Below are 20,189 nucleotides of genomic sequence, written 5' to 3'. Positions count from 1 at the left end.
ATGAGTTGGAATCTACCAACATAGGAAAGGGCATTGTTAGCCCAGTTGCTCAGCCTGCTAGAGATATGGCAGTCGGCTTTGCTGCTAGAAATTTTTAGTAGGAAACAGGAAACCAAGATCCTCTCTCGGCAACCAACAAAACACAACAGACCATATGGGCCAATGGAACAACATTTCAGCAGGAACAGACATCCATCCAGATTTATTGATCACACTTTTTTTTTCATCTTATGATCGCTTTTCCTTCTTTTTTTTTTTTTTCTTATTGCAATTCTTTCCGCAGCTCCAAAGAAGCCAAATTTTCTGGAAGTTTCAAATTCAACAAAAACAGCAGTAGCATTATAGATAAACTATTCAAATGATTTTATGTAACATTGCCAATCAATTCAATACGTACAGCTCTTCTAGTTCTTGCTTTATAATAGCCGAGAGCTGCATAAAAATTAAAAAAAAAAAACACTCGCCAGAAAATAACTACTGGATCTTTCATTCTCTACTGGATCAAAAAAAATTGATAGAACACAATTCAAGCCTGAAGCCTAACCTAACTCACCTCAACAGCAACAAATCCAAAGACCCAATTGAGCAAAAAATTGCAGAAAAACCGGCCTGCAGAAAATCTAAACACCTCAGAACTGTTCCATCTGAAACTTTTCTACTTTTGATATACATATATTACAACTGCAAAGACAGCTGCGACGACAAAGTAAACCAATTATACTCTGATTGTGAATGATATGGCCAATCTGCCCTTGCAGAATCCAGTAAGTGGTGTTCCAGTATCAGGGATTCTATTACAATCCCTCTCTTGGTTTAATAAAAGGCAAACCCAATCGCCTGGAACTGTCTTTCACTTTATGAGGGGGCTGAGCCCATCACCTTCCCAACCGAGCTTGAGCATTTGATCCACCACTTTCAAGCTCAACTGCAGTGAACAAGAATAAAAACTAATAAGGAAACAAACCAAAAACAACAAAAAGTGATGCCCCTTTTAATAAATGAGCCAATCCTTGCTTGTTATAAAGAATCAGACACCTGATACTACAAACTTTGGGATATTCACCTTTATGAAATATATATATATTAGTAATTTTGAGAGTCTAAATTCAATAGTTGTTGCTGTTAGCCTTTACGCGGGCGGGGGTGTGTGGGTGGGCATGGGAAATCAAAAGTAGCTTTGGAAATTACAAGCTGACAACAAAATTAACAAGTACTTTCAGATGTGGAAGTCTCAGTTTTAAAGTTTACTTTTAGTATCAAGGCATCTTTTGATTTTGAAAGCATCTAAAAGAGTTAAAACTCCCAATTTAAATTTAACCTCTAATTTCTCACATCCATAAAAGAGGTGCTTTGTGTATGAGCCATAGTAAATTCACTCGCATTAACTGTATTTGCTTCCAGAGCTAATGAAGCCAGTCAAATGAGAAAATGCCAAAAAAAAGCAGCTCAAAGAAATACAAGCAACATAAGCAGCAGCAAATTTCTCCAGGGCGTAAACAGTAACATGGTTAAACATTAAATGAGAACCAAAAATAAGAAACAAATATGATAAGAGCGAACTTACCGCTGGATCAGTGAAGATGATCAACTGTTTATCTGCTGTTGACACCAAAAGATTTGTGTTGTCCTTGTTGAGAGCAACAGCAGTAATATCCTGCCCTTCGCCCAACTTCAATGTATGAAATACCTAAGAACAGGAGTATTAACTGTGTTAGTAGAGCAGACTACTCAACAAGCAATTATCCATCAACAGGCACACAGAGACTCCAGACTAGAGTGAATTCACTAAGATAATATAGCAGGCATATGGTGTGTAAGTGTGATCTGTTGCCTGTGGAATTAGAAGTCTTTAATTTGTGTGGAAAGCAGCTGAACATTAGCTAGTGTTTTAATTTCCTATAGTTCAAATACCTTCAGTGTATGTAGATTCAGGAAGCAAATTGTGGGGATAGGAACATCCATTCTATTGTTTTCCCTTGTTTCATCTATTGCTGGATCAAGATTTTCATGTCCGTACTTCTTTAACTTCAAATCCTGGCTATTTCCAGGGACTCTATCAGTCTCCAAACATGAGACCATTCCAATCAAAGCATTCTCTCCGCAAAGAGAAACTTCCATGCAACTGATGTTACTGGCAAACGGAAGTTGTGCTGTAGCAATCATAACTCCATTAAGAGTAAAGGTACTGATTGTGTGAAGTGATTTATTCCAAGTTAATACAACCCCTTGAGGTGAAAGGCAAACAATATGGGCCTCTACCCCAACAAGCCTTCTGATTAAGTGACCCCTTCTGATAGAATGCAGCAAAACATCTGATGAATGGGAACATGAAACAACAATACCAAGATCTGAGCTGACACAACAGCAGACTATTTCTCTAAGATGGCCTCGAAGAACATATATAGGCCCTTCTATACGTTGCCTCCTGCCTCTATCGACCAAGATGTTAGCAGTGCTGCTGCTGGTAGAAACTGGTGTGCTTGAGCCACCAGAAGGCTCTGATATGCTGCTTGATTGAGAACTGGATGTCTGCTGCATTCTCCAGAGTAAAACTGTTGTATCCTGGGATCCTGTCACGAGATAGCTGCTATCGGGAGAGAGAGCCAGACAAGTCACTGGAGCACAATGCCCTGTAGCGGTTTCTAATGTTTTTGCTCCATCTGATGATATTAGCTTGATACTGTTATCCATGTGCCCACCTAGAAATACATAATATTGACATGAAATATCAGTTATTGAAAAAATAGACAAGAAAGTAATACTACAATACAAGTTATCAGATAACATGAACTGAATAATGAAATCTAGTACTCAGAATAAAGTTCATACAAGATTTCACTCAAATGGAACTCCAAATCTTGAAAGCGTAGAGAAACTAATAAATGGTTAAATTTCTTTTCTTTAATTACAGTTACTTGCATGTGTGCCAAGAGGTTGTTTAATACATGCATACCTGCTGTGCTTGTGAGGGAAGGAATGGGAGTTGTAATTGAGAATTAGCAAAACCACCCCCCCCCCCCCCCAGCCACCCCTAAAAAGAAAAGAAAAGAAAAGAAAAGCTAAATGGAACCTGTTGTCTCCTCCACGAAATTACTGGATGCAAAAAAATGGAGAGTAAAAAGCAAAAGAAAATGAAATGAAATCTTGCACTAATTTGGTCTTGGATAATTGATGTAAAAATTACTGTTTGCCCCCAATTTCCAAGTGCCTCAATCAAACAGCAAAATACTGGTATGAACAAAGGGAAGAAACCATTACAGTAATATCCCTGTGTTCACAATGGATTTCCTCCTTTCTTAACGCTTCAGTTTTAAGCTTCTCAAAATCTAGATTCAAATACATAGGTACATTTCTAGTATAGTTATTAGCCCAATAACCTAGGCATTTTCTTCAAAGATGGGAAACAAGGCACCCAGGCAACCTCTAGCTTAAGTTCCTAGTCGGCTGTTGGGAAAGTTCAACAGGCAACCAAAATTTCTTCCTAATCCAGGAGGAATAAATGTATGATCCACATTTAATGTAGAAACCCAGTAGCACTGGAGACGTGCCACTAAGACAAGGAGTTTGGAGGTTGGCAGTCAACTGCAGTTTCAGTTAGGGGAGGAATGATTGGTCCTATGCTTTCTTTTCGCAGGGATGTACTGGGAAGATGTTAGGATGCCAATTATCCCAGAAGCTTAAGCAGTTAGGAATTGGTGCAGGTCAAGCTACCCAAGGTTTTAAATTCCAGTTTCGATAAAAATGTTCAAAGCCTCAGAAGTACAGAAATTTCAATGCTAATATTAAATTCAATTTTGAGTTCAATTTCAAAAAAATGATGGAAATAATAGTAAATGCACAGAATTTTTTCCATGGCACATAATAAATTGCTAATAAACATAATAATGCATGGTTCATAAATAAAACAAACTAATGACAGTATGAGGTGTTTATGGTGTAATAACCGTAATATGATAATCATATTAGACATTCATACTCAATTAATACCCATTAAAATCTTAAATCAATTAAACAGTAGTTATCATGCAAAGAAACTAACATACACACAAAATACAGAGTAAAATGTTGTAGCCAATTGCAGAACTCAATTTTGCATGCAGCTTTAAAAATCTAAAAGCTACCATTCATATCCTTCTAGCAGTAATCCTTATCTTCAATAAAAAGAAATCTTATAATGACATGATATCAATTTGAATTTTGAAACTCAAATTTCAATTTCAAGAAAACTTTGTTCTATAGTAAGATTTTTGGAAAAAATAAATAAATAAATAAATAACTTGTTGAAATTTCAAGAGTTTTGATAAATATTGTAAGATAACTACCATTTCAGTTTCAAAGGTGATAAGTGGAAATTTCAATGGAAATATCAGTTTTTTGTCCAAATTTAAGACCATGAAACCATGTAGCACTTCATGTGTGGCATTCACAGCAACTGCATAATAAGTGATCACATTTTTTTCATCTAGTCCGCATAGAGACCAAAGATCTTTGGCAAATTTCCTGTTTTGCAATTGTGATAGGTAAACAATGGGAATTAAATACATCTACAATTCAAACAAAACAAAGAGTAATATAACAAACATATTAAGTGAACAAATATAGAGCATGAGACTTGAACCCAAGACAGAGCCCAACAACGTTTGTTGAGCTATCTAATAGAAGGTCTAAGAAATTTTTTGGACAATTGTGTTTTTGAAGAAGCGGATAGAGAGAGACACAGAGACAGTAAAAATTTACAGGATTTGTTTTGTGAAAATCTTAAAAAGTCATTTTCATGGATTGTTGGCTGTGAAATTAGATAAAGATGCTCAGTTGGTATGACAGACATAAGAAGACTTTAGATAGCTGCCCTCCAGGTTCACTATACTATTTATGGAATGAAAGGCATGGGAGGAGTTTTGAAGACAGTACCCAAGCATTAGGTGACAATTTGTTTTCATGCTTATTGTATTCTGTGGATTTCGAGTCATCACACTTTTTATAGCCTTGTCATATGATCTTCTACTGAAGTAACATCTTTGTTGCTTTTGGATTTCTCTGTCAGTCTCATATACATCCTATTTACTTGGGTGACCCATTTGGAGTTTTAGTGGATGTTCTTTTACCCATAAAAGTATTTGACATAAATCCTTGAAAATTTTTCTCAAAAAAGATCACCAAACTACAAATTGATAAACTTGATAAAAGATTTTATTGCTTAGAAGGTGGTAATAATAATAATAATAATAATAATAATAATAATAATTTAAAATTTGGAATCAGGTAATAACCATTTAAAATCAAAATAGTTGCAAGGGTCCACATTCAAATCAGTGTTTTCTTCCTAGAAGCTAGAACAAAGAACAAGAGAATATCAATTATTTTATTATGAGCACCATAGAAAACACATTAAATAGAAGTAGCAAACAAGAATATAACTAGGTATAAATCCAAGAGAATTACATCAGAAAAAATCATCCTGATTACTGATCCTGAATCATACATTTACAGCTGCTCCTTTGAACAAGAAAAGGGTAGAACATACCAAATGAGATGCTATGATCACTTAACTATGTTTCTTGAGCAAAAATTCCACTCAGTAAGAAGCAAGGTGTTAAAGTTCAATCTCAACTAGGATTTTGAAGCTTCAAAAGTGAAATTCCAGCAGGAATGCCGATTTCAGTTTTAAAAATCATGGAAATTACTTGTAAAGCATGGAATTCTTTTATGAAACTCCAGAAATGGTCATCAGACAGAATAATGCAAGGTTTTGAACTAAAGTATTATAAAGTAAATACATCAATGACAGGTACACTGTGTATAAGGCGCAATATAATAATCAAGGTCTTAAAATTCGATTTTGACTCAAATTTCGAAGCTCCGAAACTACGAAAATTTCAGTTTCGATGTCAATTTTGATTTTGATTTGAAAAAATAATGGAAATCAGTAGTAAAGCATGGAATCCTAAACTTTAGAAATGGTTAACAAACATAATAATGTAAGTTTTAGGACTTATATATTACAAGTATATTTTGTGTATGAGGTGGAAAAGTTGTAATATAATATGTGTATCAAACATATTTGTAAGATAATGTACATCAAACATATTTAGCTAATACAAATGAAATTCAAAAATCATTTAAATATTATTTATTATACAAATAATGATAATTTGGACATAAATGGTTAAATAAAATGCTGCTGTAAGTTTATTTTTTCATATAATTTCAACAGCATTTGTAAAAATATTTTGCCTCAATAAAAATAAATAAAATAAATTAAGAGAGAAATTTCACTTCACTCCCAAATCTCTTATTTGAATTCCAAGGAAATTTCATTGTATAGTTAAAATTTCAACAAGTTTTGCTGAAATTCCGAGATTTGAATAAATTTCGGGATGATTCGTTGATTTCGATGGAAATTACGCAAGATGGAAATCAACTGCCATTTCGATTTCGAGGGTGACAGAAACCGGAAATTTCGACAAAAATTTCGACAATTTTGTGGAAATTTAAGACAGATAATAATCACCTTAAATATATTAATTTAATATAAATGAAATTCATAAGCAGTTAATATTATTAATTATACAAATAAAGATAATTTAGAACTACATGGTCAAATAAAATGTTGTTGCTACTATCTAAGTATAGTTTTCATATAATTTCATAAATCTCCGCAATAATCTTTGTTTCAATAAATAAATAAAAAAAGAATAAATTTAGAGATAAGTTTCATTTTTGGATTAAATCTCACATCTGAATTTCAAGGAAAATTCATTCTATAGCCAAAATTTCAACAAGTTTTGCTAAATTTTTGAGATTTTGACAAGTTTTGGATGATCCATTGAAATTTCAACAAAAATCAACTGCAATTTTGATTTCGAGAGTGATGGAAAGATGAAAATTCAACAATTTCATGGAAATTTAAGACGTGGTTATAAGCCTTTAATCATGGAAATATGGTTTCTATTTTGAAATCATGTAAACTCCTCTCCATATTGATCATTCCCCATCTTTTGAAGATCTAATTTTGGTTGGTGATAGGCATTTAATGATGCAGTGTTGGCTCCAGTAGTTAGATGGGATCATCCTTGGTAAACAATCCACAGTTGTCGAGGTGATCAGGAAAATGCTTCAGTAGGGGCTTTACTCATTGAAGAGCATGTAATACTTGGTGATCAAAATGATTAAAGGTGGAGGATGATTGTACAGCAGCAGAATACAAATATTTGAATCAACTATTTTCTTGACAGTTAGGTGATGATGTACACTTGGACAGTATCTATGTTCCATGGAAAATCATTACCATCAAAAGCAAATTCCCTAATAATTTGGTTCATGGAAAGAAAAATAGAAGTAAATAAGAAAATGCTTAGCAATGCCTTCCTTTCTACAATTTTCTCTCTTCATGTCTTTGTGCAAACCAAATGGTCCATAGTTTTTAATAAAGTTTCAGCCAATCATCTACATACGTTAAATAAAATAATAATAATAATAATAAGATAGGAAAAAATTCAAAAAATATCTAAGAAAAAACATTTACCCGTAATAATATCTTTGTCGCGTGTGATGGTAACTACAGCAGAGGGTCTGATTCCAGAAGTTGCAAAAGCTAATGCTTGGGGAAAATGCCACTCATCAGAAGAACCAGCTGGCCCTTTAAACATACGCATGAATGTTCCACCAGTGGAGCTTGCTACAGCCTTGCCATGCTGGAACAGGAATGGTGTTCCCTGGCCATCAGGTGTATTTGGCTGCCACTTGTGTTGTGCAATGTGTGCAGCTGGAGCATTCATATCAACAATTACAACAGAATCTGAAGATGCATGAATGGCAGCGGCTGGTAGATTGCAGCGTTCCGGGGTTGGAACAGCATATGGTTTGAGTTCTTTTGGGTTGCGAAAGATGGTCTGCCAAGCAAATAGAAATATGCGCTCACAATCATCTGATAAATTATTGCTCTCATAATATACAGAGCACCTTATCTTTAACATAAAGCAACTAATGTGACAAGGAATGGAGCCAGAACTATGGTAAGCAGAATTACTATGCTTAGAGTTTCCAAAAAAAAAAAAAAATCCAAAAACACACTGCAAGTACGTGCCAAAATAAGATGACAACCAAACTCTAGATAATAAGTACCATTCCAAATGGCTAGAAACAACGTGCAATGCTCAGTGTTCACATTGATTATCAAGTTGAAGTGTCATGAAAAGTACTTGAATAATTTTCTTCAAAGAGGCAAAGATAATCTTACATGACCAAAAAGCCTCGGAAGGTATGTGGAAACAATAGAAACTCATTTCTAGTTGTGGTCCACAAAGTATTTTGATGATTAGAAAATGTAAACCACATTGTTGTGTATGGTTCTGCTTCTTCATAATTTTGTGTAATATATTTGGATGGTGCTATGAGAATACTCAGCATATATGTACATTTTCAGGTTTCGTTGGTTTGTACCTTGAGCAATCTCATGGCTTCAGAAAGCTTTAAGTCATCTGGATAGGCATGTATGCATGTAAAAACTAATCACCCCTTCTAAATTTTGAGTGTGTTTATATCATTATCCATGTTTGTTTTAGTTGTCCCAAGTTGATTCTTATATGGTTGACTATTATTCTGGATCCTAAATTTCAATTTACCATCTTTAAATGAAAGGGATTACTTTTTATAATACAGATATTCCTTGGTGGTTTATTTCTTGAATATTGGAGAAACAAATTTAGTTGTTTACATCTCTTGACCATGAGATCTTGAATCTTGAATTCATTAGATGTTCAAGCTAAACATAGTTGATTAACATGCATCTCATATATTTTAGGATCTACTTTGAATATTTTAATTTAATGTCAATTTGACTAATCTTTTCAGTTTCCATGTTTGAGATAAATTCTATTGGAAAGCATTCTGAATTTAAATTTAAACTACATTATAAGATTGTTTTTGGAAATCTTTTCAAATTTCTATCTCACATATCTAAGAGATAAGAAGATACTATTCTCTATAATATTCTCTCTTTCTAACTAGACAACCTTTATTCAATATCTTATCATATCGTGCTCACATTTATTACTTGCCTACTCTCTCTCTCTTTATTGTAAGATTGCAGGAACAACATCCATTGGGCAAAAGAATCAACTCACACTTTGCTTTTTGCCTGGAAAACGTGTCACCCTGGTTTCTTGCAAGACATGCTCAAACAGATAAATAATTTTTGAAGGATTTATATAATCATTTTGGAGGTGTTTTACACAAAAGAGAAGAAAGGTCATTGGGAAACCAAATAAAAATATATAAACAGCTACAATAACATCCATAATCCAATTTAAACACTAAGCACTACACCTTTCTTTTCACTCCTAGCCTTTTCAACAATTGCATCGACCAATATAACAGCCAAAATCTGTTTACCTCCAACAAAAGCAGATTGAGCACAAGAGATGGTGCCCTCTTCTCTATCAGCAAGGACTTCCATGATAATTATCAAATCACATAATCAAAACGAATAGGCTGAAAGTCAGTAACATAATAGAATGATCCTCCATAGGAACCAAAGTAACGGAAGTGGAATTTATATTTTTAGGAATCTCCCCATTAAAATAGAATTCATGAAACCATCCATCAAATCAAATCTAACCACCTCCCAAACAAATATTGATGCAGGGGCAGCATACAAAGAGAAGAAGGGAGGAGAGAGGAGATACCAAGGCGGGGGGGGGGGGGGGGGGGGGGGGAACTCACATTCACTTCAATTCACATTCATCAATAACTTCCTACAACATGGCTTTCATACACTATTTATAAGAAAGCCTCTTTACATGAAATTACACATAAACCCCTAAAACTACATTACATTATAAATGTACCCCTACTTCACAAATATTACAAACAACCCCCAAATACACATAATCCTATACTAATTAATACTAAACACGCATAATAAACTACCAATTTAACCCCACAATTTCTTAACCGAACTCTTCTTAATTATTTTCTAGCAAGGATCTTCCTTAGCTCTCCCCCAGCTAGAAAAATTTCAGCCTCGAATTTTGAAATGTTGGAGAATCAAAAGGGAGAAGCAAAATTGGATTCTTTGAAAGCCAGCACTTGAGTGATACAAGAAACCACAATCTTTTGGCAGCAGCATAGACTTGAATTGAGAGTTGGCATCAATAAACACATTAGGAATGACAAACTCAACAATTGGAATGCCTTAAGGACTTTGGATGTCGTCAAACACATTCATTTCCTTCCTCGTATTGTCTTCAAGCTGAGTAATTATGATCGATTCTTTGTCTTGGTTCATTGGTAGAGCGAGCTTCAAAATGATTTTCTTCCCATTATAGAAAAGACATGTGTTCTCTCATGTCCTTGAGTCACACCTAAGTCATCCAACCAAGGAGAACCAAGGTGTACATGGCCGATCTTCATATGTAGGATAATCACACCAAACATTAGCCAAATATTCACCCATTTGGATGGGAACCAAACATCTTTCATAAACATGTACAATAGAGTTATAAACCCAAGATATCACATAAGGTTTTGGGAAATTTTCCGGATGAAGCTGCATACGAATGACTCCATTTATGGAAACCACGTTCATTGGACATCTTCCATCAATGAAGATTTTGCAAATCTTTTTGCCACATTTGAGAAAGGTGTTTGAAAAGCTTGAAATTGCGCGCAAAGTTTGGCAAAGGACATTCCTTTTTCCTTTAATTTGTCACCATGTTGCTGAATTATGCATATACATATGCTGCAGCTATATATCACAATCCTCTAACACAATTTCCCACAAGCCTTACTCCAAATTTCTCAAGAAAAAAAATATCTTAATTCACCTTGATATTGATTGTCCTACTGAAATGAAAAAAACTCTCAAAGAAAACTCACAAATTACAGCAACAAAGCCTAATTTTTTATGCTGGCAGTGACAATTTCTAGGGTTTTGTGCCAAATTATTGCGCATGCTTACAATATATTGTGTTCGTAATCAAAATATCAAGCTGCAGATCAAATTATCATGGAGAAACTCAAAATATCGTGGCTGCAGGCAATTTCTCATGAGACAGGAAATCACAGAAGACTCTGGAAGACTTTCTCACGCGCTTCGCCAGCGTGTGGAGCGCGTAAGTCACCGGCAGCGAGATTCCGGTGATGAAACTTCAGGCGACTGTAGATCAGTGGGCGGGAGCACAGCAGTGGTGGTGGTGTGATGAGAAAAACAAAAGACACTAGTGATTCTCGAAGGCCGACCGCTGAGTATGTTTAGCCAGCGAGTGGGGGTTCCTCAGTTGGTTGGACGGTGATGAATGTTTGAGGGGAAGGGTTTCGGGGGGTTCTGTTTTTAGTGGTGTGGGTGGTGTTGCAGGACGGTCGCTGGGAAGTGGTGTTCAAGATTGGAGAACACGACTGGAATTTCTGAAAAGTTCAGAAACTGCAGAACTGCTTTTCAGTCTTTTTTTTTTAAACTGAAATTCAGAAATATATATATATCTAAATAGAGAGAGAGAGAGAGAGAGAGAGAGAGAGGGAGAGAGAATTAAAAAACTGGAGGAGAGAAAAGAAGATGGGAGGTTGGAGGAGTTGCTAGCAGAAACACAGAATTCAGAAATGAGAGAGAGTTGAGAGAGTTATGGGAGAGAATTACAGAAAAGAGGAAGAAGAGAAGAAGAGAAACAGAGAAGAAGCAAGAGGGCAGAACACTGCTGGGCAGCAAAGGATTAGGGACAGAGCGGGAGATCAGAACATAAAACCAGAGAACAAGAAGAGAAGAAAGAAGAAGCAGCGGCAGAGAGTGAACGGAAGTTATAGAACAAAGGAGAGAAGGAAAGAAGAAGAAGCAGCAGCAGCAAGAGAGGGAGAAGTTACAGAATAGAGGAGGAGAAAGAAAGAAGAAGTTGCAGCAGAGGGAGATAGAAGTTGCAGAAGAGTGGGGGAAAGGACGAAGAGAAGAAGAGGGAGGAAGAAGAAGATCGAAAAAGAAAAATGGGGGAATTGAAATCGAAGACAGAGATTGTGGTTAAGCTCTGATACCAAATGATGCAGGGGCAGCATCAAGGTTCTGCAGACACGGAGAAATTAGAAGAGAAGAAGGGAGGAGAGAGGAGATGCCGGGGGGGAGGGGGGGGGGGGAACTCACGTTCACTTCAATTCACATTCATCAATAACTGCCTACAACATGACTTTCATACACTATTCATAAGAAAGCCTCTTTACATGAAATTACACATAAACCCCTAAAACTACATTGCATTACAAATGTACCCCTACTTACACAAATATTACAAACAACCCTCAAATACACATAATCCTACACTAATTAATACTAAACACACATAATAAACTACTAACTTAAGCCCACAATTCCTTAAGCCAACTCCTCTTAATTATTTTCCAGCAAGGATCTTCCTTAGGTCTTACTTCTTGTCCTACATCAAAAATTAAACCCATCTGAGACTCGAGCATTCTCTCTATTGAGGACAAACACCACCTTCCTAACCTCCTCTTTAAGAGGCCTCTCCAACTGCTCCAATATTAATATGTTTAGGGAAAAAAAAAATTATTAGCACCAGAACCAGATGAAATAAAGGACAGACGAGAGGTGCTCCCAAGAAAGTGAAATACAGCCAAAAACTAACAAAAGTAATTACAAAAGCCCTGATGGCCGATTCCTAAAAAAATCGGATGACAGAAAACTCCTAAAAAAGCCGAGATAGGGATCCACATGGAGGTTAAAAAGACAGCTCTACCCCACAAGAAGACTAGGGAAATTGTGTGATCATTGAATGTTCTTGCATTTCTTTTAACCTAGAGCATCCACAGAATAGCAAAAACATAGCAACATGCCAAAGCAGTTCTCCCTTCCTACACTTGCCTAAACCCTAATAATTCACAAGAAAAAATTTTCCCACAGCCTGAAGAGACACCCAAGCTTTACCAAAGCAAGAAAAAGGGGCAGTATAGAGAAGGCTACAGTGAAGGAAATTGTAGGAACAAAATGCATTGGGCAAAAGAAGCAATGCATATTTTTGCTTCTTACTCAAAAAAAAAGTGCCACATCAGTTTCCATGCAAGACATGCTCAATGGGATAAATAATTTTTAAAGGCCTATATATAGTCTATGATGCACTCAATGTCCTAACCTTTTCACACACAGCTGGTCCCAAGCCCAAGTGAAGGAAGAGGGTTGCATTAGGTAGCTAACAATCAGTGTAAAACTTGTCAAATCTCTATGATGTATTTTTACCAATTAATTGTGGAGGCTTCCCTATGAGCTATACGCTACCCTTATACCACCCAGGTGTAGTGAAAAATGGGCGAGCATGAGGTAGATTGTTGCCCCGAAGCGATGTGTTGTGTATTCACCTAGGTATGGTGTCAAATATGCGAGGGTTCCCGCATCATTTTGCATGTGGGTAGGTAAAAAGTTAGTTCAAGAGACTAGGATTAGGTTAGCAACCTAGAATATATGGACACTTTCGAGGTAAAAGCATGGAAATAGTGGACACAATGATTAGAAGAAAAATTAACGTAATATGCCTTCAAGAAACTAAGCAAGTCGGGGATAAAGCTAGAGAAATTTAAAAATCAGGATTTGAACTTTGGTACACTAGAAAAGAAGAACAAGAATGGGGTAAAAATAATCATAAACGAAGACTTAAAAAATAGTGTTATAGATGTCAGTAGGGGATATAATCATAAAAATCAAGATGGTATTAAGCCAAGAGATAATAAATGTCATTAGTGTTCATGCTCCTTAAATAGGCTTAGCAGGAAAACATAAGTGACAATTTTGGGAAGATATGGATGGTACAATACAAGGTATATCAGAGACTAAGAAAATTTTCGTAAGATCTTATTTGAATAGATACATTGGAAGGGATAATAAAGCTTATGAGAGGATATATGTAGGAAATGGACATGGAGATGAAAAAAAAAAAAAAGTTGGGGATATGATCTTAGACTTCACCATGTCATAAGAACACTTAACAACCTTCAAAAGTGGACATAATAAAGTCAAATAGATTTTTTCTTATCAAGGGCAGATCGTTTATCATGAAAGGATTGTAAAGTTATCCCAGGTGAAAGCCTTACGCAACATATAGTTTCAATGTTAGGTATATGCATTAAAAAATGGAAGAGAAACGATATATAAATCAGTGCAAGAAAATTAGGTGGTGGAACCTAAATGAGGAAAATATAATAAAATCTAAAGACAAAAAGATCAAAGACAATGATTGGACAATAGAGGATGGTCATAGATAGCTCTATTAAAAAATAGCAAAGGAGATTTAGGAAAATCAAGAAGAAGGTTTTTAGATAGTATAGAAAGTTGGTGGTGGGATTAAGTGTTCGAAAAGCCAAAAAAAAAAAATTCGTATAAAAAATCACAAAAATATAGAAACATTGAAAACCTTGAAAAGTATAAGGAGGCTATAAGATTTACAAAACAGTCAATTAGTGAAAGTAAACATCATATAATAACTTATATGCTAGATTAGATACAAAGGAAGGGAAGGAGACATATTTAAACTTGCTAGAGCTAGAGAAAGAAAGAGCAAGGACTTAGATAATGTAAAATGTATAAAAACTGAGGATGATATTGTCTTGGTTAAGGAAAAAGATGATGGGAAAATTACCTTAATAAGCTATTTAATGAAAATCAAGTAGAACAATGCATATTTTACTCCTTACTCTACAAGAGTCACATCAGTTTTCATGCAAGACATGCAGGCTAAATAATTTTTAAAGACCCATATACAGTCCCTTTAACTCCACTTGTGATGCCCACACATCCTAATCTTTTTACAAACATCTGGTCCCAAGCCTAGGTAAAGGAGGAGGGTTGCATTAGGTAGCTGACAATTAGCGTAAAACTTGTTAGATTCTATGACGCGATTATTGATTATTCGTAGGGGAATCCCCTACGAATGACACCTCACACTTATATCACCCTAGTGTAGAGAAAAATGGGCGAGGGTGCGCTAGGTGGTCACCTTGAAGCGACACACCATGTTGGCGCCTAAGTATGGGAGGGTTCTCACATCATTCCGGACGTGAGTAGGTAAATAAGTTAGTTCAGGAGACTAGGATTAGGTTTGCAACTTGGAATATAGGAATACTTAATGAGTAAAACCACGAAGATAGTAAACACAATGATTAAAAAAAAAACTAATGTAATATTCCTTTAAGAAACTAAGTGGGTAGGAGAGAAAGATATAAAATTTGAAAAATTAGGATTTAAGCTTTGGTAGACTAGAAAAGAAAACCATAAGAATGGAATAGGAATTATGGTAAACAAAATTTAAAAGATAGCAATATCAATGTCAAAAGGGTAAGGGATAGAATCATAAAAATCAAGATGGTTTTAGGCCAAGAGATAATAAATGTCATCAGTGTAAATGCTCCTCAAATAGGCTAACCAGAAAACCTTATAGAAAAATTTGATAAGATATGGATAGTACTATACAAGGGATATCAAGGATTGAGAAAATTTTTATAGGAGCTGATTTCAATGGGATACACTGGAAAGGGTAATAAAGGTTGTGAGAGGATACATGGATGGCATGGATATGGAGATTAAAAAATGAGATTGGGGATATGGTTTCAGGCTTCGCCATGTCATATAATAAGGGTATATTGTCTATCATGTAAAAGTGAAAGCTTAACTGCACAACAAAGAGTTTGCATTAGATATATGTATTAGAAAATGGAATAGAAAGAGTAATATAAATCAGTGCAAGGAAACTACGCGGTGGAACCTAAAGGGAGAAAATATAATAAATTTAAAGATAAAATCATCAAATATGGTGATTGGACAATGAAGGGTGGTGTAAAAAAACCATTTTCTAGAGTAGGGAAGCTAGCTCTATTAAAAAAAAATAACAAAATAGATTTTAGCAAAATCAAGAGGAAGCTTCTCAAAAGTAAATAAAATTGGTGGTGGGATCAAGATGTTCAAAATGCCGTTTAAGACAAAAATAATTTGATATAAAATATGGCAAAAATGTAGAAACATAGGAAACTTTGAAAAGTATAAAGAGGCAAGAAAAGATGCAAAACAGGTTGTTAGTCAAGCTAAACATAGATCATATAATGATTTATATGCTAGATTAGATACAAATGGAGGGGAAAGAGATATATTTAAACTTGCTTGAGCTAGAGGCAGAAAGAGCAAGAACTTGGTAAAGTAAAATGTATAAGAATCAAGGATGATATCGTCTAGGTTAAGGAAGAAGATATAAAAGAAAGATGACAAAGTTACTTTAATATGCTCTTTACTGAAAATCAAGTAGAAAACTTAAGCTTAGAATTGACAAATGAGAAAACGGCTAAAAATATGTCATTTATTCGCACAACTTAGAGTTAATGAAGTTAAGTTTGCATTAAAAAGGATAAATAATGGAAAACTATAGAACTAGATAACAACTTAGAGTTAATGAAGTTAAGTTTGAATTAAAAAAGATAAAGAATGGAAAACTATAGAACTGAATAACATCCCAATTAATGTTTGTAAATGCCTAGGCGATAACATAATTATATGGTTAATTAATTTATTCAACACAAATATAAAAATTAAGGAAATGGCAAATGAATGGAGGAAAAACACTTTAAAACCTACACACAAAATAAAGGAGATCTTCAAAATTGCAATAACTATCCTGTCAAATTGCATGTGACAGGATCACAGTTGACTATTTCCACAAAAGTAAAGTTTCAAAATAAAGTAATTCTCCTATTGCTCCCTACAATTGACCACCCAAATTAAAATGTCAACATGGAAATGCTTCAGGCAAAACTAGAACTTATCCATATAAATTTGTTCTGTGCAATAACTCAACTAGACTGCGTAAATAAATGTTCTTTACAGATAATGACTCATTTGACAAACTTTTATTTTTTATTTTTTATTTTTTTCCTGAATTTTTCAATTTAACAAGCAGAACTATCTCATGCAATGCGTATGCATGGGTGTCTGCATGTGTCCATGCATTAAAGACGCCATATTCGAGATCAATGCCTATAGTCGTGTCCAGTACTCACGACAAGTGTGCAGACATGAGCAGGCTAACACATTCAAGATTCCCAATTTCAATAACTGGATACCACCCTTCAATGGTACAGAACCCTATTGAGCCGTGATATTCACTTCCAAAACCTTGATAAGTACTTATTCTAATTAGAAGATCTGCTAATCATTACCCTGGCTACATCATGTCACAAACCAGATATGATTTCACCTGCACGAAGCTGATGTGTTCTTCCATTCAGCACCCGAAGAAGTAATATGGATAGAATACTACTTCTCACTTTCAGAGTACCCAAATCAAATTCCCAGTTACATTGTAATCAGGAAACAATTTATAGTCTGCAAGAAGCTCATAACTTCCACAACTGAAAAGCAATAAGCTGTCTGAATAAATGACCACTTATCATTTTCAGTATTCAAATAAAATATCAATTATTTCATACATTGCCAGAAACAGATGCTCAAAATACCTTTCCAATAAAGATTAGTCATGGAAATGTTCTTTCTTCTTGATTTAGTTCTCACCAAGTTCTTTATTTTGCATTCACATGTCAATTTTTATAATATACTCAGCGTTCAAAGAAGCATCCTCAGTTTTGAATCTAGTGGGACACAAAGATATGAACTGCTCATTCACTGAATAGAAAATGTTTCCAACAGGCCAGTTGATTTTCATTCTTATAATCATATAAACCACAAAGCAAGAATATGGTTTAACAAAACTCAATGAAACAGATAAATAAAAATAAGCACAAGCACACAGATCAAGAGCTACCTGTAAGTGAAGAACATCTGACAATGGCATTTTCTTCAAGTGAGGAACAGTCAAGAGTTGGGATGGTGTTTGCCCAAAGTATGCAATCTGATCTTGTGTAGCACGTTGTTGCACCTTTTAGTGATGTGAGGGAAAGTTAGGTTGAAAATATGCAAATGGAAAAAATAAATAAATAAAATTACAACATAATAAAGTGCAGTTACCGGGTCAGTGATTTTATCAATATCAACTGTCCCTTCATAGGTTATGTAGAAGAAAACATTATTTGCCAATACAGCTTCTTTTCCTCGTTGCTTATACCTGAATGTCCACATTATTCAACTAATAGCAACTTTAAAAAGAACAGAGTGCAAAATTGATTAAACACAAGAGAGCAAAAGTAGCTGTGTCATTGTTGTGAACTGAAAACATGGAATATCAAAGAAAAAAGTAGAAGCCAAAAATTTGATAGCAAAGAAAATATAATTTCTTTCCAAAAATACAATAACACTGACCCAAATATAAGATCAATCCATTCATGCAAGTGTGCTGAGGCATGCTCACTCTCGAGAGCCATTTGGTGCTTATGGATAAAATCAACCGGATTCTCAGCCCAAGGGGGAAGTCTGACGCAATCTACAATGTGGATAAAAAATTTCAGTTTCAGTCAAGCAAATTACACTTCTCTTCATGTAGCACAGGAATTAAAATGTACATACCAAACTTTTCTCCAAGTTGTGTTGTACCAAAGTCAATTGAGTTTTCATTTGTTAAGATCTCTGGAAGATAAAAGAGCTCAGGAACCTGATATGGATCAAACAAAGAAGCATTATCACCCCCCATGGATAGGGAGGGAAAGAACCAAAATTCACATTTTATTAATAATTGTCATTAATTCACATAATGATAAAACTATAGACCGTATCACAATGTTTTCATTAATCTTAAAACAGATTGCAACACATGCAATGACAACCAACTGATAGCCACTATGATACAATTAGCATCGAGCACAAGCATATATAATCACATTTCTGGATTTCTTTGAAAAACAAAGTCATACCAATTCCTTCACATCACTCATATCCTCAAGAATGCCATTCCAAGCAGCTCCAATATCAGAAAACATTCTGTCCGCATGATCAAACTTCCCACCTTGAAGTTGGATTGAGAGAGTAGTAAATGGCTCCACTCTAACAAGATAATATAACACCTGTATTGGTTTAAAAAAAAACAAAAACAAAGAATTGTTACACCACTTTTTAAAGTTAGCTATGCATGATATTTCAGCAGTACTGCAGTCATACAAATGGCATGAATAAAAGGCGCACTCATGAAAGTGATGTCCTCGAGAAACAGCTGCACTACTTAAGAAATCTACATATATATATAGGAAAATCCTGAATTTACAGAAATTTTCTGAACTCAAACAAAAAGCTGAACCCGTATCTTTATGCCTGCTTCAATTATCAATTTTTAGTTTCTTACTGATAGATGAGTTAATTGCCCTTTCTACCCCTAGCAAAAGATGCAATATTAAAACAAGATAAGAAGTTCCTCGAGCCTTTCTTTCATACCATAAGCACAACATCAAAACATTGAAAATATGCACTTCAATTCTTCAAGTTTGAATATATTGATGCTCTTCTGCAGATGAATGACATGTTTCAAGCATAATTTCTCTCATTACAGCAACAAACATGCATATTTCAAATAATTATGCAGTGAAAAAACAAGAATTTGATGTCGTGTAATTTTTTACATGGCGACTTAACAAACCAGCTGGATGTGAGGACTCTTGCTCTGTGAGAGCTTCTGTGGGCAAAATTCTATATTGAAGTGTCTCTCAAATGCTTAATAAATTAATATTATTTCTTTATGCTATGAGGAATCTCAATTAATGTGTTAATGATGCCAAACTGATCTTAGACACATTATTTAAGGAATACGAATGCGCAACAAAATTTCTTTTTTATGCTTGTAGATTTGTTGGATTCCATTAGCAAAAGGATTCAAAGCCATTATTTTATGACTGATAAATAACCAATGTCTGCATAGTCAATGCTGCAAGCGTTAAGTTTTTTCAAGTTTTTATTGTTACCAACGCCTTCTATTTCTTTTTCTTTTTTTTTGGGGGGGGGGGGGGGAGGGGTTTAGAAACAAAAGGTTCTTCTAATAACAACAACAACAACAACAAAACCAAGCCTTAGTCCCACTAAGTGGGGTCGGCTATATGAATCCTTTTCCGCCAATTTATGCGATCATGGACCATTTCTTTTATTAGATTCAAAGATATTAAATCCTTACTCACTATCTCCTCCCAAGTTATTTTAGGTCTACTCCTACCCCTTCTACTGCCCCCCACAGTAACTAAGTCACTCTTCCTCACAGGTGCACTATAAGGCCTACGTTGCAAGT

General features: G+C 34.9%; 1 protein-coding gene across 5 annotated transcripts in view; it reads right to left on the bottom strand.

Annotated features, from left to right (window-relative positions):
* Window positions 1–317: 317 nt before the first annotated feature.
* Window positions 318–20,189, bottom strand: part of LOC131166263 (BEACH domain-containing protein C2) — a 116,547-nt gene continuing 96,675 nt past the window's right edge. For all 5 annotated transcript variants that reach the window (XM_058124641.1, XM_058124646.1, XM_058124643.1 and 2 more), the window contains exons 24-32: window positions 18,835–18,984; window positions 18,491–18,575; window positions 18,287–18,407; window positions 17,996–18,092; window positions 17,793–17,906; window positions 7,526–7,892; window positions 1,912–2,699; window positions 1,565–1,687; window positions 318–925 (exon numbers count right to left, since the gene is read on the bottom strand). In XM_058124641.1, coding sequence (XP_057980624.1) covers window positions 851–925; window positions 1,565–1,687; window positions 1,912–2,699; window positions 7,526–7,892; window positions 17,793–17,906; window positions 17,996–18,092; window positions 18,287–18,407; window positions 18,491–18,575; window positions 18,835–18,984 — 1,920 coding nt within the window. In that variant the 3' untranslated portion in view covers window positions 318–850. The remainder of the gene's footprint in view (window positions 926–1,564; window positions 1,688–1,911; window positions 2,700–7,525; window positions 7,893–17,792; window positions 17,907–17,995; window positions 18,093–18,286; window positions 18,408–18,490; window positions 18,576–18,834; window positions 18,985–20,189) is intronic.

This window comes from Malania oleifera, chromosome 10, assembly GCF_029873635.1.
Source record: "Malania oleifera isolate guangnan ecotype guangnan chromosome 10, ASM2987363v1, whole genome shotgun sequence".
NCBI classification, from domain to species: domain Eukaryota; kingdom Viridiplantae; phylum Streptophyta; class Magnoliopsida; order Santalales; family Ximeniaceae; genus Malania; species Malania oleifera.
Note: the sequence above shows the minus strand (reverse complement) of the source record. Positions and strands in the feature narration are given on the sequence as shown.